This window comes from Aedes aegypti, chromosome 1, assembly GCF_002204515.2.
Source record: "Aedes aegypti strain LVP_AGWG chromosome 1, AaegL5.0 Primary Assembly, whole genome shotgun sequence".
Lineage (NCBI taxonomy): Eukaryota > Metazoa > Arthropoda > Insecta > Diptera > Culicidae > Aedes > Aedes aegypti.
Genome location: NC_035107.1, coordinates 272538357 through 272554884, shown reverse-complemented (window position 1 = coordinate 272554884; position 16528 = coordinate 272538357). Strand labels below are relative to the sequence as shown.

The 16528-nt window shown below is 36.7% G+C and overlaps 1 protein-coding gene across 1 annotated transcript; it reads left to right on the top strand.

Moving 5' to 3' along the window:
• Positions 1 to 2944: 2944 nt before the first annotated feature.
• Positions 2945 to 16383, top strand: LOC5563844. The gene is made up of 5 exons (XM_001648110.2): positions 2945 to 3319; positions 3372 to 3614; positions 14816 to 15867; positions 15936 to 16100; positions 16164 to 16383. The coding sequence occupies exons 1-5, from the start codon at positions 3293 to 3295 to the stop codon at positions 16282 to 16284; spliced, it is 1608 nt and encodes a 535-aa protein (XP_001648160.2). The 5' UTR covers positions 2945 to 3292; the 3' UTR covers positions 16285 to 16383.
• The last annotated feature ends 145 nt before the right edge of the window (positions 16384 to 16528 follow it).

Sequence of the window (16528 nt, the reverse complement as noted above, 5' to 3'; positions counted from 1 at the left end):
TCACCTCGAAAACAGCTAAAGATTTCACGTACTGTTTGAAATCATTATACTGCGCGCTGGTAAGGCCAATACTCGAAGCTGCTTGAATTGTTTTGGACACCAAATGATGTTTCCTGGACATTGAGGATCGAACGTGTAGATGACCTTTAAGAAAAGCCGTAAAATTCAACAGGCAATGTTTGTAGCTAAACTCCTGAACGACGAAATTGATTGTCCACGACAGCTTTCCAGGGGTGGCGTTATATATTTAATTTAACCCTCTGGTAGGCTAGAAATACAGGTTTTGATCAGTCTAAGAGAAACATCAGAACTGAGCATCGGAAAATCACGTTGATGAAAATAGACTATCAGAACCAGTTTCGGTCACATTTCAACCTGTGTTCCTGAATTAGCACAACTACAACTATACTGATACAACTTTCGTAGTTGGATTTTAAATGTTCGTTTAAATATGAGACCACATGCATTGGTAATATATTTGCTGATACTAAACAAATATTTGCCCGAGATCTATATAATGATGGTAGCTGTTGATAATATTAAAAAAATATTAATACTCCCAATCTTTGCAGAGATATTTCAGATTATGCGTTGGTACACCCTCAGGATTTGTTTGTTTCTTCGCTTGCATTTGCATTCCGAGCACCGCCACTCACTCTACATACTTCAGTTAGTTTATTATGTAAAAAACGTTGCATTTTAGACTGAAATTCTTTTTAGTAGTTCAAAAAACAGGCAACTCGTTGGTCCAATTATAACGGATGAACTGAAAGACACCGATGATGTGATGGAGAGTTTTTCGGATGGAACTTGAACGATCGAACAGAGCCGAAGGCAAACTTTAAACGTTAAACATAGACATACAGATAAACTCAAATAGCGAGAGCCCTAAATAATAAATAGAGTAATTTAAATAAATAGCGAACAAACAGAGAAACAAACATACAGAATAGCCATTCCGTAGAGAACAAAACGTAGATAGATCGACCGAGACGCTTTAGGAGCATGATCCTCATCCGTTAACTACCCCGCGTCTCGTCGGTTCAGGTGCAATATATATGATAAAAAGAGGAACCTTCACCCTACTAGTTATAACGCTATCCAATCGATAGTTACACGATCTTGTACTTAGCAACTGCGAAAACCGAACAACCGAACTTCCTTCCGAGTGCACTGACCGATGTCCTGCAACCCATGTCTGCCGGGAATTTGAGATAATCATTTTTAACCTCTCCTCCTCAACCGTCAAAACTTTTTAGAAACGACCGTGAAATTTTTAATCGTTTTAGAAACCGTAGGTCCGTTTTGATTTGTGACACTCAAGCAACAGCCAGAAAAGACGTAAAACGAACCAACTCAGACGGAGTTTCTCCTTTCGGTTACATATCACACGAAAGCGACCAACTTTTGAACGGAAACCAACCATGAATCCTCTGAAGATACCGAAACCCAACTAAAAAGAATAAAAAAAAAGTTAGAACAGAGAACTATGTAACTATGATAGCAGAGAACAAAACTTGATTATATTTGTGACGACCATTTAGTAGATGATGAAGACGAAGCAGAAGTACTTGCAAACTGTTACAAGAAGGTCCTATACACCAAACGTAGTTGAACGATTATGTAGACGGAGAAGAAGCAACAGCTGAAGCATAGCATGAGAACCAAATCAACCAACCTGTTCGGTTAAAGCAACTATTTCAACTGTTGGAAGATAAATATGATTGTGTGGCATAGGCAAACGTGTATCTACTTAGTAGAGCTGGTTAAGCCGAAAGCAACATTTGAGGTAGCGTGAATTCCAATGAATTATAAGACGTGGCTTATTTGCTCAGGTAGGTCTTAATTGCATGAAACAATTTCAAGTAAACATTCCTAACACTTGATAAAGATAAGCCATATCCTATAGTTCTACGGCTGTGAAATACTGTGAAGGTTAACTTGCATGCAAAAAGCATTACAACTGGTGGCTTTACATTAGAGACGAACAAACCCTCCTGAAATGAACTAAAACTCGAAAGAGCATTAGCTGAACCTGTTAGATACCATTCAAATGAGAACACATCTACTAACTCGATGAATTAACCGAAATGATACAAACAAAAAATGAACATACACAAATCCGTAACAACTGTGAGTTAGTAAGGAAAACAAAAACCAAATCGTATGTTGCCGTTAAGTGTACCGCTTTAGACATACTTTTAGACGAAAAACCCAAACCACACCTTAAGAAAAAATACGGCGTATCTTTAGAACATATATTGAACAGAAATTACGATAGCATCAGAAGTGAAAACGGTTAGAAAAATACCCAAAAATATGTTGTTGGGTCCCCACTTGTTTCAGTAGAGGATGGCTCTAAGACACGGAACGTGCGCGCAACTGTAAGTGTAACTTTATCGCAAAAACCAGAGGAACATTACCTAAATACTAAACTGAAATTGAGGAAAATATATAAAGATTCTCGAACCGACCGCGTGATTCATTGATCCGAACGAACAATCCAGCCCTAACCCAGCGGATGATTTCAAACGAGTTGTGGTACATTGCGTTACAAAAGGTCTTCCGCTAATTGGGAGCAGTGATGCTAGTGCTCATCACATCATTTGGAGTAGCTCAAATACTAATTTGAGGCACTTCAGTCTGACAGAATACTTAACACAGATCTTGAATTACTTTATATGGACAATTGCCTAACCTTCAATAAAAGTGATTTGTATGATGCCGATGATACTTCAACGTCCTACGTAAAGAAAGCTTTTGAGATTTTTGAATAAGCTTGTCCTCTGCGGTCTGTGAAGACTATTGTTCAAACCTATTGTAGAGCTACATCTCACGGGCATGTTCCCTTAATTTCCTCCAATTTTTCCCATTACTTTCCTTTCCCATCGAGTAGATTATCAAATAGGATCAAATTTGGCAATGGTACAAATCTCTGAATCGGTAGGGAACTTGCCTCTGGAACCGGTTTTTTATACCTGATCGCGAAAACTAAAAGAACATTAAAAGAATAAACATCATAAACAATAGTGCTTCTCGAACCAACAACGTGATTCAATCCGAACAAACAACGATCCAAGCAGCCACCGGCTGCCCAAACTGTCAATTTCTTTCCCAACCTCTCTCGGCTACCGGAAATTTTGAACCCCGCAAAATTAGCCGCAAACCACCCGTATTTCTCGGTAAGCGTATAAATCCTGGCGGAATTAAATTGCTCCAAATTGTATGCTTTTCCCTGCTCGATTGGGTCCTTCTCGCCGTGCTGGTCCTGCTGGTGCGTGGCATCCGCAGAATGAACGATTATCTGCAGAATATTTTGGTAAGTAACCATTGTTCATCAACGGCAAACTCTAACTTCTCCCACTCGACAGAACAACGACATCTCCGATTTGAAGAAGGAATTTCCCCTGTTTGAAACGGCGGATTCAATCGAGGCGCATCAAGCTCGGCAACAGCGGGCGCATACCCAGCTCTGGCGTAGCAATCCGGATGAAGACTCGTCGGAGCTCACCGAAACATCCAGTTCGCTTTCTAAAGCCTTAGTAACTGGCACCGGGGAAGGCAGATCGACGGGTACCTTGGACGTGATCCAACTGGAGCCGATATCGATTGTGGTGGGTATCAAATTGTTACTGAGAAAATGTCATTGAGAATTAGGTATTATTCCAATGTTGTAATTTGTGTTTGAAGTCAGCCTATTTATTCTCTCAGGAAAGATTTGTCTTGCTTGTGTGTCTACGTAGAACATGGTCAGCAAGTTGAAATGACCCATTCGTCTGGATTTTAGACATCCTTGGCAAGTTTCCTAACTCCTCTATGTTTCCTCTATGAACTATATCCTCAATCCTCATTTATTTTTTGATACAAAGTGTTTGATGAAATCCTTGATGACTCGATGATCTTATATGTTATGATGATATTATACAGTTAAGCCTCCATGAGCCTCAATAGGCTTTCCATAGCATTGATGTTCCATGATTCGATATTTCCATGAGTCGATGGTCCCTTCAATATCAACTCATGGAGGGTTAACTGTAGTTAAACTGATAGTATAATACAGTGGGATTCCGTTTTTGGCAACAAAGTCAAAATTTTCAGTTTCCAAAAACAGAACCGTGCCAAAACAGGAACCTATTATTTTAATTCAAGAATATTTTTTCTTTCTTTCACTACTGGACTGCGAAATGCGGCTTCATAAGTGCGAAAATGCGAAGAAAAGTGCGACATTGCATCTAATCATGTAGGTGTCTTCAGAGCACTTATTTTTTGAACTGCGATGAATAACCCCGCTGAAGACACCGACTCGATTTGATGCAATCGCACACTTTTATTAGCGTTCCCGCATTTGTGAAAACTTCAGCGATAGTCCAGTGGTGAAAGAAATGCGCAATATCATTTGGACGTTATTAAATCATCATTATGAAACCAAATGATGGCCAGATTTCCGATCGGTCCATTTTGAAGCAGATTTCCGTAGAATAGGACTATAAGGCTATCCATGAGGACTTTTCGTGATATGAAATGAAAGAGTAAATAAATCATGCGAGTGTTATCGGAGCTTTACATTTTCCTTTGTAATCGAAAGTCACTCCGATATCGAAACGTCAAAAGCACATGGTAAACAAAAAAAAAACAGCTGATCGCAGCTGTCTCATGGATTGCCTTATTTGATAAAATTCGGTCATTTGAAAAGTGATGTTTGTTTGTTTTGTTTATTAGCGACACTTTACACCAGTGTGGTGCATTCGTGTTCGTCCAAGATTATATTTCTGACGTAGTAAGGCATTTCATATCATATTATTCATAAGTGGATAATCTGATCGCCGTGAAATTTTGAGTTATCTTCAAACCCAAGTTTGCACAGTGGGCCTGGCCATTTTAGTATTTGTATCATATCTCTGATATGCTGCAAATATTAATGCTGACAAGAAAATACTAGAAGAAATTCAAGCATTTCCAGGATGCTTTTCAATATTGGCTGTGCAAGCGCTTAGATGGATAGATAAATAGATATATCTATAGTAAGGCATTTCATATCAAATGATTGACTATATTCAAAAGGGCACACAGAAAAAACTGAAATCAATTGCTGTACATAAAGACTGTGATATTTTTCGAAACATAATATTGACTAAGCCTTTAATAAGATTTTCCATTGAAATATGGATGAAAAATTTCTCTAGAATCAATTATAAACTTGAATAGAACAGCGATGCTCAATATGCGGCCCGCAAGCTGCATGAGCACCCCTTAACTGTGTTTCATTTTTTCACAGAATACAGCTTGTCATCACTTCACTTTAGAAGTCAAGCTTGTATGTTATAAATCAACTCTATGAAGTCGACAGAAATGGAACTCCGAGAGCCCAACAAGAGTCTTCAGGTGTCCGTTAAGGATCCACTGAAGAAGCAGCTTACTAGGAATCTACAGCATCTTGCTTAGAATCCTCAAGATCTTGCTTGGGAGTCATATAGGATTTGACATCTATCCAAAAGCTTGCTAGGAAATCGCTTAGAATTTCAATATTATGCTTCGATATTGCTGAAAATTTACTAGTCTCTGATGGAAATTCTCAAAAGTTCATTAAGACTTTCCAGACTACCACTAGCAATCTCCAAATCCCACTGGAAACATATTTAAAATCCTCAAGATTTCGCCGGATATATGCAAAATACAACAAGAAATCCACCGTATTCCGCTAGAAATTCACATAACTAATTACACATTCTCAAAATCCCGCAAGAAACCACTAATGTCCGCTAGGAATACCCATATTTCGCTCAGCATTTTCAAGAATATGCTGAAAATTCTCAGAAGCCCGCTATAAGAACAGAGGAGCCTATAAGGATTCTTCAGACTTCGGTTAGAAAACTCCTAGACCCAGCTAGGGATCAGCAGGATCTCGTAAGAAACATTTTGATTTTTTCATGCGGCCCATATCGTTGATTAAAATCATGATATGGCACGCAGTATACTCTAGCCTGAGCAACAGTGGTATAAAAAATTGAATCTTTTTTCAAAAAGTCGAACGTCATACAGAGTATCTTTCGTTCTCATCGCACGCTTATGACCTTATTCATGCTAAAGTGTAGCTTAGACTGTGTTTGCATGTTGACACTAACGGCGTATATAAGAAGCTAGTGGGTCATTTATTTCTTTACGTTTGTGAACGTCGTGGATTATATTTTGACACTTCTGAAATTCATTTGAACACGAATTTACTTAGAATAGGCAATTTACTTCATGAAATTTCATACAAAGTTAAGAGTCACGACTTTGAGAAAAGTGAGCTGAAGAAGTGAGACGAAATCTATGATATAAACTTGTGCTTTGTTCAAATGAGCTGTTCCAAATCTGAAGAAAAATGAATTTTATTAGCTGTATCATCTTCCAGCATATTACAGTGGGCTGGTCATACAGCATGAATGCCTGAGAAAAGATGTTGGAACTCTAGTTGTATCTATGAGTATCTACTCATAGTGATTAATGACTTCATAAAACGTTGCCAGCACACGACCATCATGAATAAAATAAGCACGTGCGAAACTCCTAGCAGTTGGTGAGATTTGGGGGAATATCGACAAAAATTAAGCTCTGGAAAGTGGTAAGCGTGAAGCTTACTTGCTTTTTAAATAATCAATACAAAAGACACAATGATATTTATAAAAAGATACAAATTTTAATGGTAATCAAAAATGTTGCCAAAAACGGATCCATTTTGTTGCCAAAATCGGGGGGTGCCAAAAATGGAGCATGCCAAAAACGGAATCCCACAGAAAATTACTTTGGATGATCGATAAATAAAAATCGACGAAAGTATTCAGTCAGAGTGGACCAAGTGTTTATTACCATAACAGCGAAAATTAGCAGCGCGCTGAGGAATACGAGGAAATGAGAAACTTGAAGTGATTTGTCAGAGCTTTCGACATCAAATGATTCTTCTTCTCATCCATTAATAGAATTCATAAATATTACTTAATTCAATGCATTTGATTTTGATTTTTAACAATTTTTTATATTTGGATGGATGGCCAGAAATTGCAACAATTCCTATGCAGACAGAGCGGACCAATTATCAAAAGGCAATAAACTGATTGATTATTGAATTTTTGAATCGATCAGAGTCCGTTAGAATTGTTTGAAAGTTCTATGGTGTCTTTATGGAATGTCTTAGAACCCACGTATTAGACCAGTATATTTTGGCCGGTTTTCAAGATTTCAAGATTTTTCGTTGGTCCACTCTGAATGAACGCATATTTGAATATTTCTGGAAGATATCTTGCCCAAACGCAATTTTAAGACTAAGAAATGGATTGCAGAGGATTCTTCTTGTCTAAGTTTGCCTTAACGATAGCGGAAAGTCAAAAAATGTATGAAAAAGAGCATTTTTGTTGGAACTTTGCTCTAGAAGAACTAAAAAGAAATGTGACAATGTCCAAAATAGAGTCTTCAACCCCTAAATCATGTTCCAAAACACTTTTGATGGCAACAAATAGTAAAATATTGAAAATGTGTAATTTTTGCTTTAGTAAAATACGTAATTAATTGTCTTTAGTAAAATACGTGTTATTGCTTAAGCGCTTATCAAGTTAGGCGCCGTTCACAAATTACGTAACGCTCTAGGGGGAGGGGGCAGTAGGCTCAAGCATTACGACTAGGCTGACCATACGTACCGTATTTAACGGGACAGTACCGTTTTTATCCCCTCGACGGACTGTCCCGTCGTTTTATGGAAAATGCTCGAATTGTCCCGTATTTTAGGAAATGGAGAATTGGCACATCAACACCAGCACATATAAAAAAAAATAACAACATAACAAACAGTTTTTAGAAACATTTCAGAGTTTATTGCCTTACTCATCTATTTTCCAAGCAATTATCTGTTTCTCAAACAGAGTTAAACTTGATCCGTACATGCTTCTATTTAACTTTTTGCGTTTCTTTACTCATATTTATGCCTAATTTTGGTGGATTTCCAAAATACGGATCTTCATAAGATAATTATTCATATAATATCTAAAATGAAAAAGAACAACTATTTTTTTACTTCTGATACGCAATTGATTGGATTAACTGTTTAAAAAGTGGATATTTCAATAAAGTAATGAAATATTAGAAAAAAATACGTTTTAATTTGAAAAATTGAAAAGGGTACGGATTTTTTTTAGGAAATTCTTTAAAAAACGTCGCTTTTCGGAAATCAAAGAATGAGCTTCAAGGTTCTTACATGATTTTTATTGAATCATACAGACATGTAGCTTGGGATTGCATAATCTGGTTCTGCTACACTGAAATGAAATCTCCATTATATTTTATGTGCAGAAACCATATAGAACATTTTTTTCAGCCTCAAACCTTATTTTATGTGCAGCATTTCAATTTCACTTGATAACCATGAAGTTCAATGGTAATGCATGTTTTTTCCACTTGCAGTATAATGCATAATAGTGGTCACATTGCTGCAATCTATTGAAGATGCCAGATCAAGATTGTATTGAGTAGACTCGTGACAACAGACAATAAAATATATTCCGCCATCTTACGTGTTCTTCAGCGGTATTTTCGCAGTACATTGTTCAACAAAAAAGGATGAGTATGTTTTCTATGTGATGTGGTGCAGTACGAACAAAGGAATTTGTGTTGCAATAAGGATAAACTGTAAGTAATCATAAATTTATTAACATATCAAATGAATAAGTTATTAATATTCCAGAGGTTCCAGACAAATGTGAATCGCATTGGAATCAAACACCACGTGACGAACTTGTTGACGACCATAAAGATGCGTTCCCGTTTTCTCCGTGCTGCCAAAAAAAAACGATTCCCATCATCCCTGCTGCTCACACCGCACGATCTACATTTGGAATTTTGCAAAATCTCAAGCATGGTTAGAATAGTTACATTCAATAAATGTTAATATGCTGAGAATTTGATTTTTATTTTAGTTTTTATTTACGAAATGGGGTAAAAGTAAATCTCTTAATTACTGCAACTGATCACACATAAAATATACTAGCGCGAACGATGAAACAAAGTTGCATTTGCATTTATTTCTTACGAGTGCTGCATTTAAAAATAAGCGTTGTTGAAATTTAAATTTTATGTGTAGGAACAATATAAGGCAAGTGCAAAGCTTGATTGCAAAAATATATGTGTCTTGCACATATATTCGACAGTGCGATTCAGCTCAGTGCTATAGTCACCCGTGACCACAAATTTTGAAATGTTGCTTCTGTCAGCTGTGCCAAATGCATTTTGTTGTATTTACCTAATTCTGATTTGAGATAGCCAAACAGATCATTTTGTTGATCAGATCCGCTAAAATCATCCGGATAATAGGGTAAATGATGGCGTCGGCACCTTGAGGGTATTTTCGGCAACACCAACTTATTATCCTTCATACTATTAATCTAGGCAACACACCTTAGCTTCAATACTCTCAGCCTATTATTTGATGTATAAGGTTCCTTGTAAAAGAAATTTGATCACAAAATATCATAAAATACTGGATTTATCACCAAAAGAAAAAAATGCCTTCGATATTAATGTCATTCTTGGCCTGCCGAAGAGAACAACACAAGAACAGCTAAGAAAAAACTCACCGTTTTGAAGGGCCCATTTCTTAGCTCCAATGCAAATATTTCATAACTGTTATACACCGATCACTTAAGCAATAAAAAACACTTGCTCTGTCTTCTAAAGTACATAAAAATACCTCAATTCAACGTTTTATAATCACAAAACAAAATTATTGCACTTTGCATTCTTTGGCAACTGCTTTTTATCACTGCACCAGGTTGCCAGAAAACTGTATTCTATATTGGTGCATAAATTATTTAGATTTGAAAGACATTGAGAAGTTCAAGTGAAACTTGTTAAGTTGTTGTGAATAAGTAACATAGAACATGTTGAGCAAAACCAAGACTTTTAATATACACTTCTTTGAATTTGAAATGAACACCAAATTTGGCAACACTCCAGTTGTTTCCCAGGGTGATGTTTTTTTATGTGGTGGTGTTGAACATGGTTTTGCAAAGGGCTAATCTGATATTTTTGAAGCTCGCATTTGGTGAATTTGATGTATTATCAATATTTGTTGTGTCTTTTCAAGAAGACTTGTTATGTTTACAAACAAGAATATTGAAATAAATTTCAATGATATTTCTACTCAACCAACTGTTTTACTAGGGCGATTCCAAATTTGAAAATGTTTGAAAATCCAATCTGCCTTATCTAACTTACCAACCTAACCATAAAAATAGTGTTCTCTGAAATTTTCTGTTATGCCGTGCTATTTATGTGACCATGGAAACCAGTGAATTCGGCACCGCTTGAACGTCAAATTTATGAACTCATGCATCGGTCCATAAAGGGTTTGAAGTTGCAGCGTGACGTCATTGTAAATTAACTCGACGCGCTGAAGTTTGTCAAAAATTGAAAGGTTTATTCACATGTTCCATAACGCCAAAAATTACAATTTTCAACACCCATCCACCACCTCATAACGTATTTTGTAAGAATATTTTCCGAATTTTGTATGATCTGCACGCTAAGATCAGTCTACCCAAATATGGGTAAAATTTACTCATAATCGCCGAAAAGTGTACACACTCATTTTATGGGTAAATGAGTTTTACTCATAAGTTGGTGAAGCCTTTCTACCCATAAATGGGTAATTTGTTTTTCTTTGGAAATTCGTGATTTTCACTTTTTCAGGGCTAGATTTTTTTTTTAAATACGTATGGTTTTGTAGTTTATAATAAATTAATACACCTCAATAGAAATAGTAAGTACATATTTCATTTATCGAGAGCATCAATATTGAATCTACAATCACAATCCATTGACTAAACATTTGTGCCACCGAATTGCCAATGAATTTTGAAAACATCCTCGATGAATAACGTAATAAACCGCCCTAGTGGATCCGGACATGGTCTCTAATCGAAATGTTACCCGGGAGCCTGCCAGCCAAAGTATCGAATCACACCTTTTAATCCGAACTGCCAGAAGAGAGTAAAATGGTAACAGCTCGGATGAAAGTTCATCGTTGGTTCACCTTACTGCAGATTAAAGTAAAATGGTAACAGCTCGGATGAAAGTTCATCGTTGGTTCACCTTACTGCAGATTTCTCCGTAGCGGAATGCATGCTGTAAAAAGAACATCTTTATCAGTTAAAAACTGCTCTAAATTATATTTAGTTTGCAGTGGCCCAATTTCATATTCGTACAGGTTACTGTTTTCACATTAAGTTAGTAGTAAAAAAAACTTTTAAATGATGTATTGAGTTCAAAATACTTTATCCACATTGAAGGTTATAGGTGTCACCTATTATTTGCCAATCACATAATGTTTCCATTTACATTCATCTTTGGATTGATGGAAAAGTATTGAATTTATGTCAAAAATTGGGTCCTAAAATGTTTAATGAATTCTCGTTTTTATTCAATAATACGAAAGAGCATGTTCTTGCAACTACTTTAGCAAGTTTTCCCGCTCAAATAACGGCTATATCATTTTTTAACTTCAATTTTAAAAATGGTTCCAAATATCAACCTTGACACATGTGATCTTGTTTGACATTCACTTTTTCGACAAAAATGCCACAGGGCATATATATTAACACTGGGGTTGTTCCTATCTGACATTTCGGAAGGGACACGGAAAACAAAATATACCCAAAATTCGAGTTTAAACCAAAGGGTGTGACAAAATCTCAAAAATCATAAAAAAAAATGTTTTTTGTACTTAAACCAATGAAAATCATTTAAAAATTGAGTAATCATGTGTTTCTGCCCTAAACTTAAGCGTTTGGTAATAAAATTGAGACAGGGCTTTAGGACCCTATTCACCCAATTCCGTATTCGTACACCTACCAAAATTCAAACGTACAACATTAAAAACCAAATTTTAAAGCTCTATTTGATTGCTGAAGTGCTTTATTATGATGTTCACATGTAGTGAAGAACATTTATACAATTTATTAGCGGACATATATGAAATTTAGGTTATATTATGAGAAACGCCAGTTTTCCAATGATTTTTGCTAAATAATTCAATAATTTGAACTATAACATTCATTTTGGTCATTGGCTCCAACCTATTAATAATATTCGTGAGCTCTGACAGAAATTTGGTTGAAATACATACAGTTTATAGAAATCATAAAGTTTTTTTTAGTTCTGAAAATTGTTGTGCCATAACTTCAAAACTCTTCTAAAATGATATTTTTAATCTATGTGAACCAAATTTTCTTTCTAAATAAACAACAGGTAAGGATTCATTTTGAACGTGTATGTAAAAAGAATTTGAACGTTTTAAAATAAAGTACCCTAAACTAAGCTGTACATACCTCCACATAATTGATGTTATCGCAATATTCAATTATCTTTGAATTAATATTCAAATTATATTCAAAATAGCACCCTATTTTGCCATTTATTGATTTCATAAGAAAAATACAAAATAACTTGAATGAGCAGAGAGCATTGATATACTTTTTTCTAGAAAATATCCTGTTGTTTTCATCATTTAAAAAAAAACATTTGTGTTGCGATTCCGGCAATAATATTTATTCTATAAATCTCTATAATCATGTTTGGTAGTAAAATCTAAATTAAAAATAATAATTACGCAATGTTTTGATACGAATATTAACTATGGATTATGTATATCCATTTAGGAGCCAAATTGATAGAAATTGACTAGAATTTTTGGTATTGGATTTGTTATAAATGGTCTATTACCTAAGATCCAAAAGTATAAGTTGTCGATAATTCCCTCCTAGCTACTCTAAAACAGTTCTTGTGCAATATTCGCAGTAATCATTGTTAAGGAAATGATGTGGAAAAAAATTAAGTTATTGTTCAACTTACCGAATATTTTAGCAAAAAACATGGGAAAAGTGGTATTTTTCTTAAATTTACTTATTGTAATTTTCACAAATGATTAGACTTTCATGACGAAATTGAGAAGCTGCCAATAATGTACTTCTGGTACATTTTCAAACACCATCCACCTTTCATCCTTGATTTCAGTCACTACCAGCGAGAACACGATCAGCTGGAGCATGAGAACAATGACGATGACTGTAAACATCGGAGGACCAGCTGGTTTTGTTGTGTACACAAGACCAGCTGTTGAGTCGAGAACAAAGAAAAAATGGTAAACATTGAGCCGGCCGGAGAAATCTGTCATGAACATCAGGATAATTGCATGGGCGGCGGTGATCGAAAAGGGGCAGCGAAATCGAAGGCGAAATCTGAGAAAGACGAAATTCAGATCACTAAAGTCTAAGTGGTGAAAAAAAAATCGCAATAAGTTTCAAATAAATTATAAATTTTTCAAATGTACTCTACTACATCTGAACATCACAACGAAAAACTTAAGCAATCATCTAGTCCTTTTAAAATTAGTTTTGAATACAACATTTCTATTTTGTTAGGTGTACGAATATGGAATTGGGTCAATTGTAGACACAAATCCAATACTTTTCCATTATTCCAAAGATTTTAGCAAATGACTGTAGTTTGTCATTTGCAAACAATAGATGACACCTATGACCTTTGTTATTGATGAAGTATATCGAAGTCCATTTAATAGTTTGATATCAACTTGATATGAAAACAGTGCCCCATACGAAAGAGAAATTGAGCCACTGTAGGTAAACATATTTTACTCATAATATGAGTTCATTTCACCAAATTTTATGAGTATAATTTACCCATATTAGAGGTTATGCAACAGAAACCCAAATTTGGGTGAATCAATTACCCATTTTTAGGTAAACTGAACTTAGCGTGTGTAACATCTTGAAGACACCCACCCACCCTCTGCAGCGACATGAAATATGTGAATGGGCCCGAACTTCACGCGTTGATTTAGCCATATTTCAACGGTAAAGCATAGTATGTTATTTCGTTCAAAAAAAGCAAAAAAAATCGTGACCGAATGGGTTAAGAAATTTGATACAGTGAGTTCCATTGGAAATGACATTTGGTCTTAGCTGCGTACTCCGATCGAAGAAAATTGATTTCAGTTGGTATATATTTGATTTTATAAGTATGCATTTTCTGCATTGGCCCTTTCACCAAGTACAGCATAACGAGTGAGGTTTATTTTCAGACGATGTCAACAAACAAGATTTCTAACCTATACATATACCAGTTTTTCCGCAGTTTTCGATTGACAAAGTGAACATTGTTGTTGCCGACAAAAGATATTGCATTGCCGACAATAGTAAAAGTGCCTCGTGATTTTGATTACGAAATATCGATTATTTCGATAGTAATGTGTTATATTGTGAATATCGACCATTAAATAAAGTGTGCACAAGTGTGTTTCAGGTATCCTCTGCTATTTATCTTGCGTCATGCTGAATATAATAGCATTTTAAAAAGTTCACCCGCTTAGACTGCTGAGAATACGTAAGTTCCCCTATATATTAGTGATCCGGATGCGCTGAACGAATCAAATTGTCAACAATGATTGAACAAGTCAATATTGCTCTTGTAATGAGCAAAAGCTTGTGCTTTTACCAACTAGCAGAAGATCCTGGATATTGTTATCAGTTCAGTAACATAGCTTAAAACTTATAAGCTAAAACATTACAACTTATACTAGAATTGATAAATACAAATCGCATTTTAAGCGCCACATCAGAAAATGGAGGAAAATAGCAATTGATTCCTATCAAAATCGTAAGGAGAATGCTGAAAGAGTTAACTGTTTCCCAAACAACATAGGAATATCCCTCATTACAAAGCATTCCACAAGAGTCTTTTGATCGCATTCCATTTATTTTGCCATTCGTAGTCGGAGAAAAAGAACCCTCAAATCGTGAACGTCAAGCAAACCTTCCGTTTCCCGAACAACTTCATCACCAAGAAGAATTCCTTCCACGGGTGCGGCAACACAAGTCGACGCCCTGTAGTTCCCCGCAATATGTACAGTCAGACAAGTAAAACTATCGTTGAGCTTTACGACGCGCAAAAGCGTGAAAATGAAGTCCGCCAAATTCTGACTCCGCACCGTTCCGAAGGCTCCGAAAGCGAACTTTCCTTGGACGAACGTAGCAACCCGGTTCGTAGCTGTCGTAACGCTTCCTACACCGTTGTGAACGATTCATCCAAGAAGCCTCACCATAAATCGAACGCTAGACCTGTAGACATGGTGATGATCAAACCGAAAAGTCATCGAACTGTCGCGCCTACTACGCCGTACTTTGCAACGAAAAAGAAACGTCCCCCTTCAAAGCGGAAATACACTCGGAGCATCCGCTCACGTGATCGTTTCTCTCTACCTGCTGTAAAGTCTCCGAAGCGCAAGGCCAGATTTCCTTCGTCCAAAGCGGAGGTCATGAGCGATGAGCTTAAGGCCGATAAGGTCACGTACGAAGATGACTCCCTCAACACAACCTCCGAGAGCAGTAACCCATCGAACGACTCCTTAGGCGACGACTGCTCCACATTCGGAGAGTTTCAAATCACCAAACTCATCGATAAACTTCAGGATCACGTGTGGGAAGTCAGCCTGCAGGGAATCCGCGAACTTATGGACACCGCCAACCAAATCGATTGGAAGAAGCACGAAAAGCACATGACCATCATCAATCGGAAAATGATCGACTTCCTGAAGAGTCCCCGATCGTCTCTGTGTCGTTCGGCTTGTCAAGCAGCCGGAGAGTTGTTCCGGGAGGCAAAGTCCACCAAACGGCCGGAGTTTGACGAGATCGTTGATATTTTGCTGTGCAAAACGGCCGATCCCAATCGGTTCATTCAGAAGGATGCCAACGTGGCGCTGGACAAACTGGTGACGTACATTCCGATTTCACACTCGGTGCGGGCGCTGTCCGCGAGGGGTCCCATGTAAGTATAGAGATTTATTGCATAGACCTTATTTAGGCAACGGCAGTTACTACAAATTACTCTTCCAGACACAAGAATCCCTTGGTCCGTACCGCTACTGCCAGGTTGCTGGTTTGTATCTGCGCACTGTCCGGATTGGATGCCATTCTTGGGACGAATGCAAACCCGAGAACGCGTAAAGCTATTCTCAGCATGCTGGCCAAGTTTTTGACCGATAAGAATCTTGAAACGAGGTAAGTTTGAGATGGCGATGAATCGTTGGGTTTTTTAATGAATATCGAGTGAATTTTTGATAGGAAATTCGGTGAACGTATGTACAAGATGCTGCGGAAGCACAAGTTCTTCAACGAGTACTTCTACAAGGATATGGACAGCAACTGTAAGAATAATCTGAAACGGATGTTGAAGGGTATTTAGTCGAGATCTGGGGCACTAGGAGTAATATTTATTGTTAGCTTTTACAATTGCTTGGTATTAAAAATTATGTGAATGTGATTGATTCTCTAACTTCATCCAGAACAAATGGATAATTTAACTGAAGTTATTTATTAAGATACAGTAGTTTTATAGCATTTTCGGTGTATAAGTAGAGAAACCAGAACAACTTTCACAAAATTAAATCCGGAAATTGAATCTATATTGCAGGTTAGTTTGGCTATCT

Excerpts from the sequence above, each read along its gene's own strand:
- LOC5563844 (XM_001648110.2), top strand. The coding sequence starts at position 3,293 with ATGAACGATTATCTGCAGAATATTTTG. Across the intron at positions 3,320-3,371 it reads ATTATCTGCAGAATATTTTG|AACAACGACATCTCCGATTT; the intron begins GTAAGTAACCAT and ends CCCACTCGACAG. Across the intron at positions 15,868-15,935 it reads CTGTCCGCGAGGGGTCCCAT|ACACAAGAATCCCTTGGTCC; the intron begins GTAAGTATAGAG and ends TTACTCTTCCAG.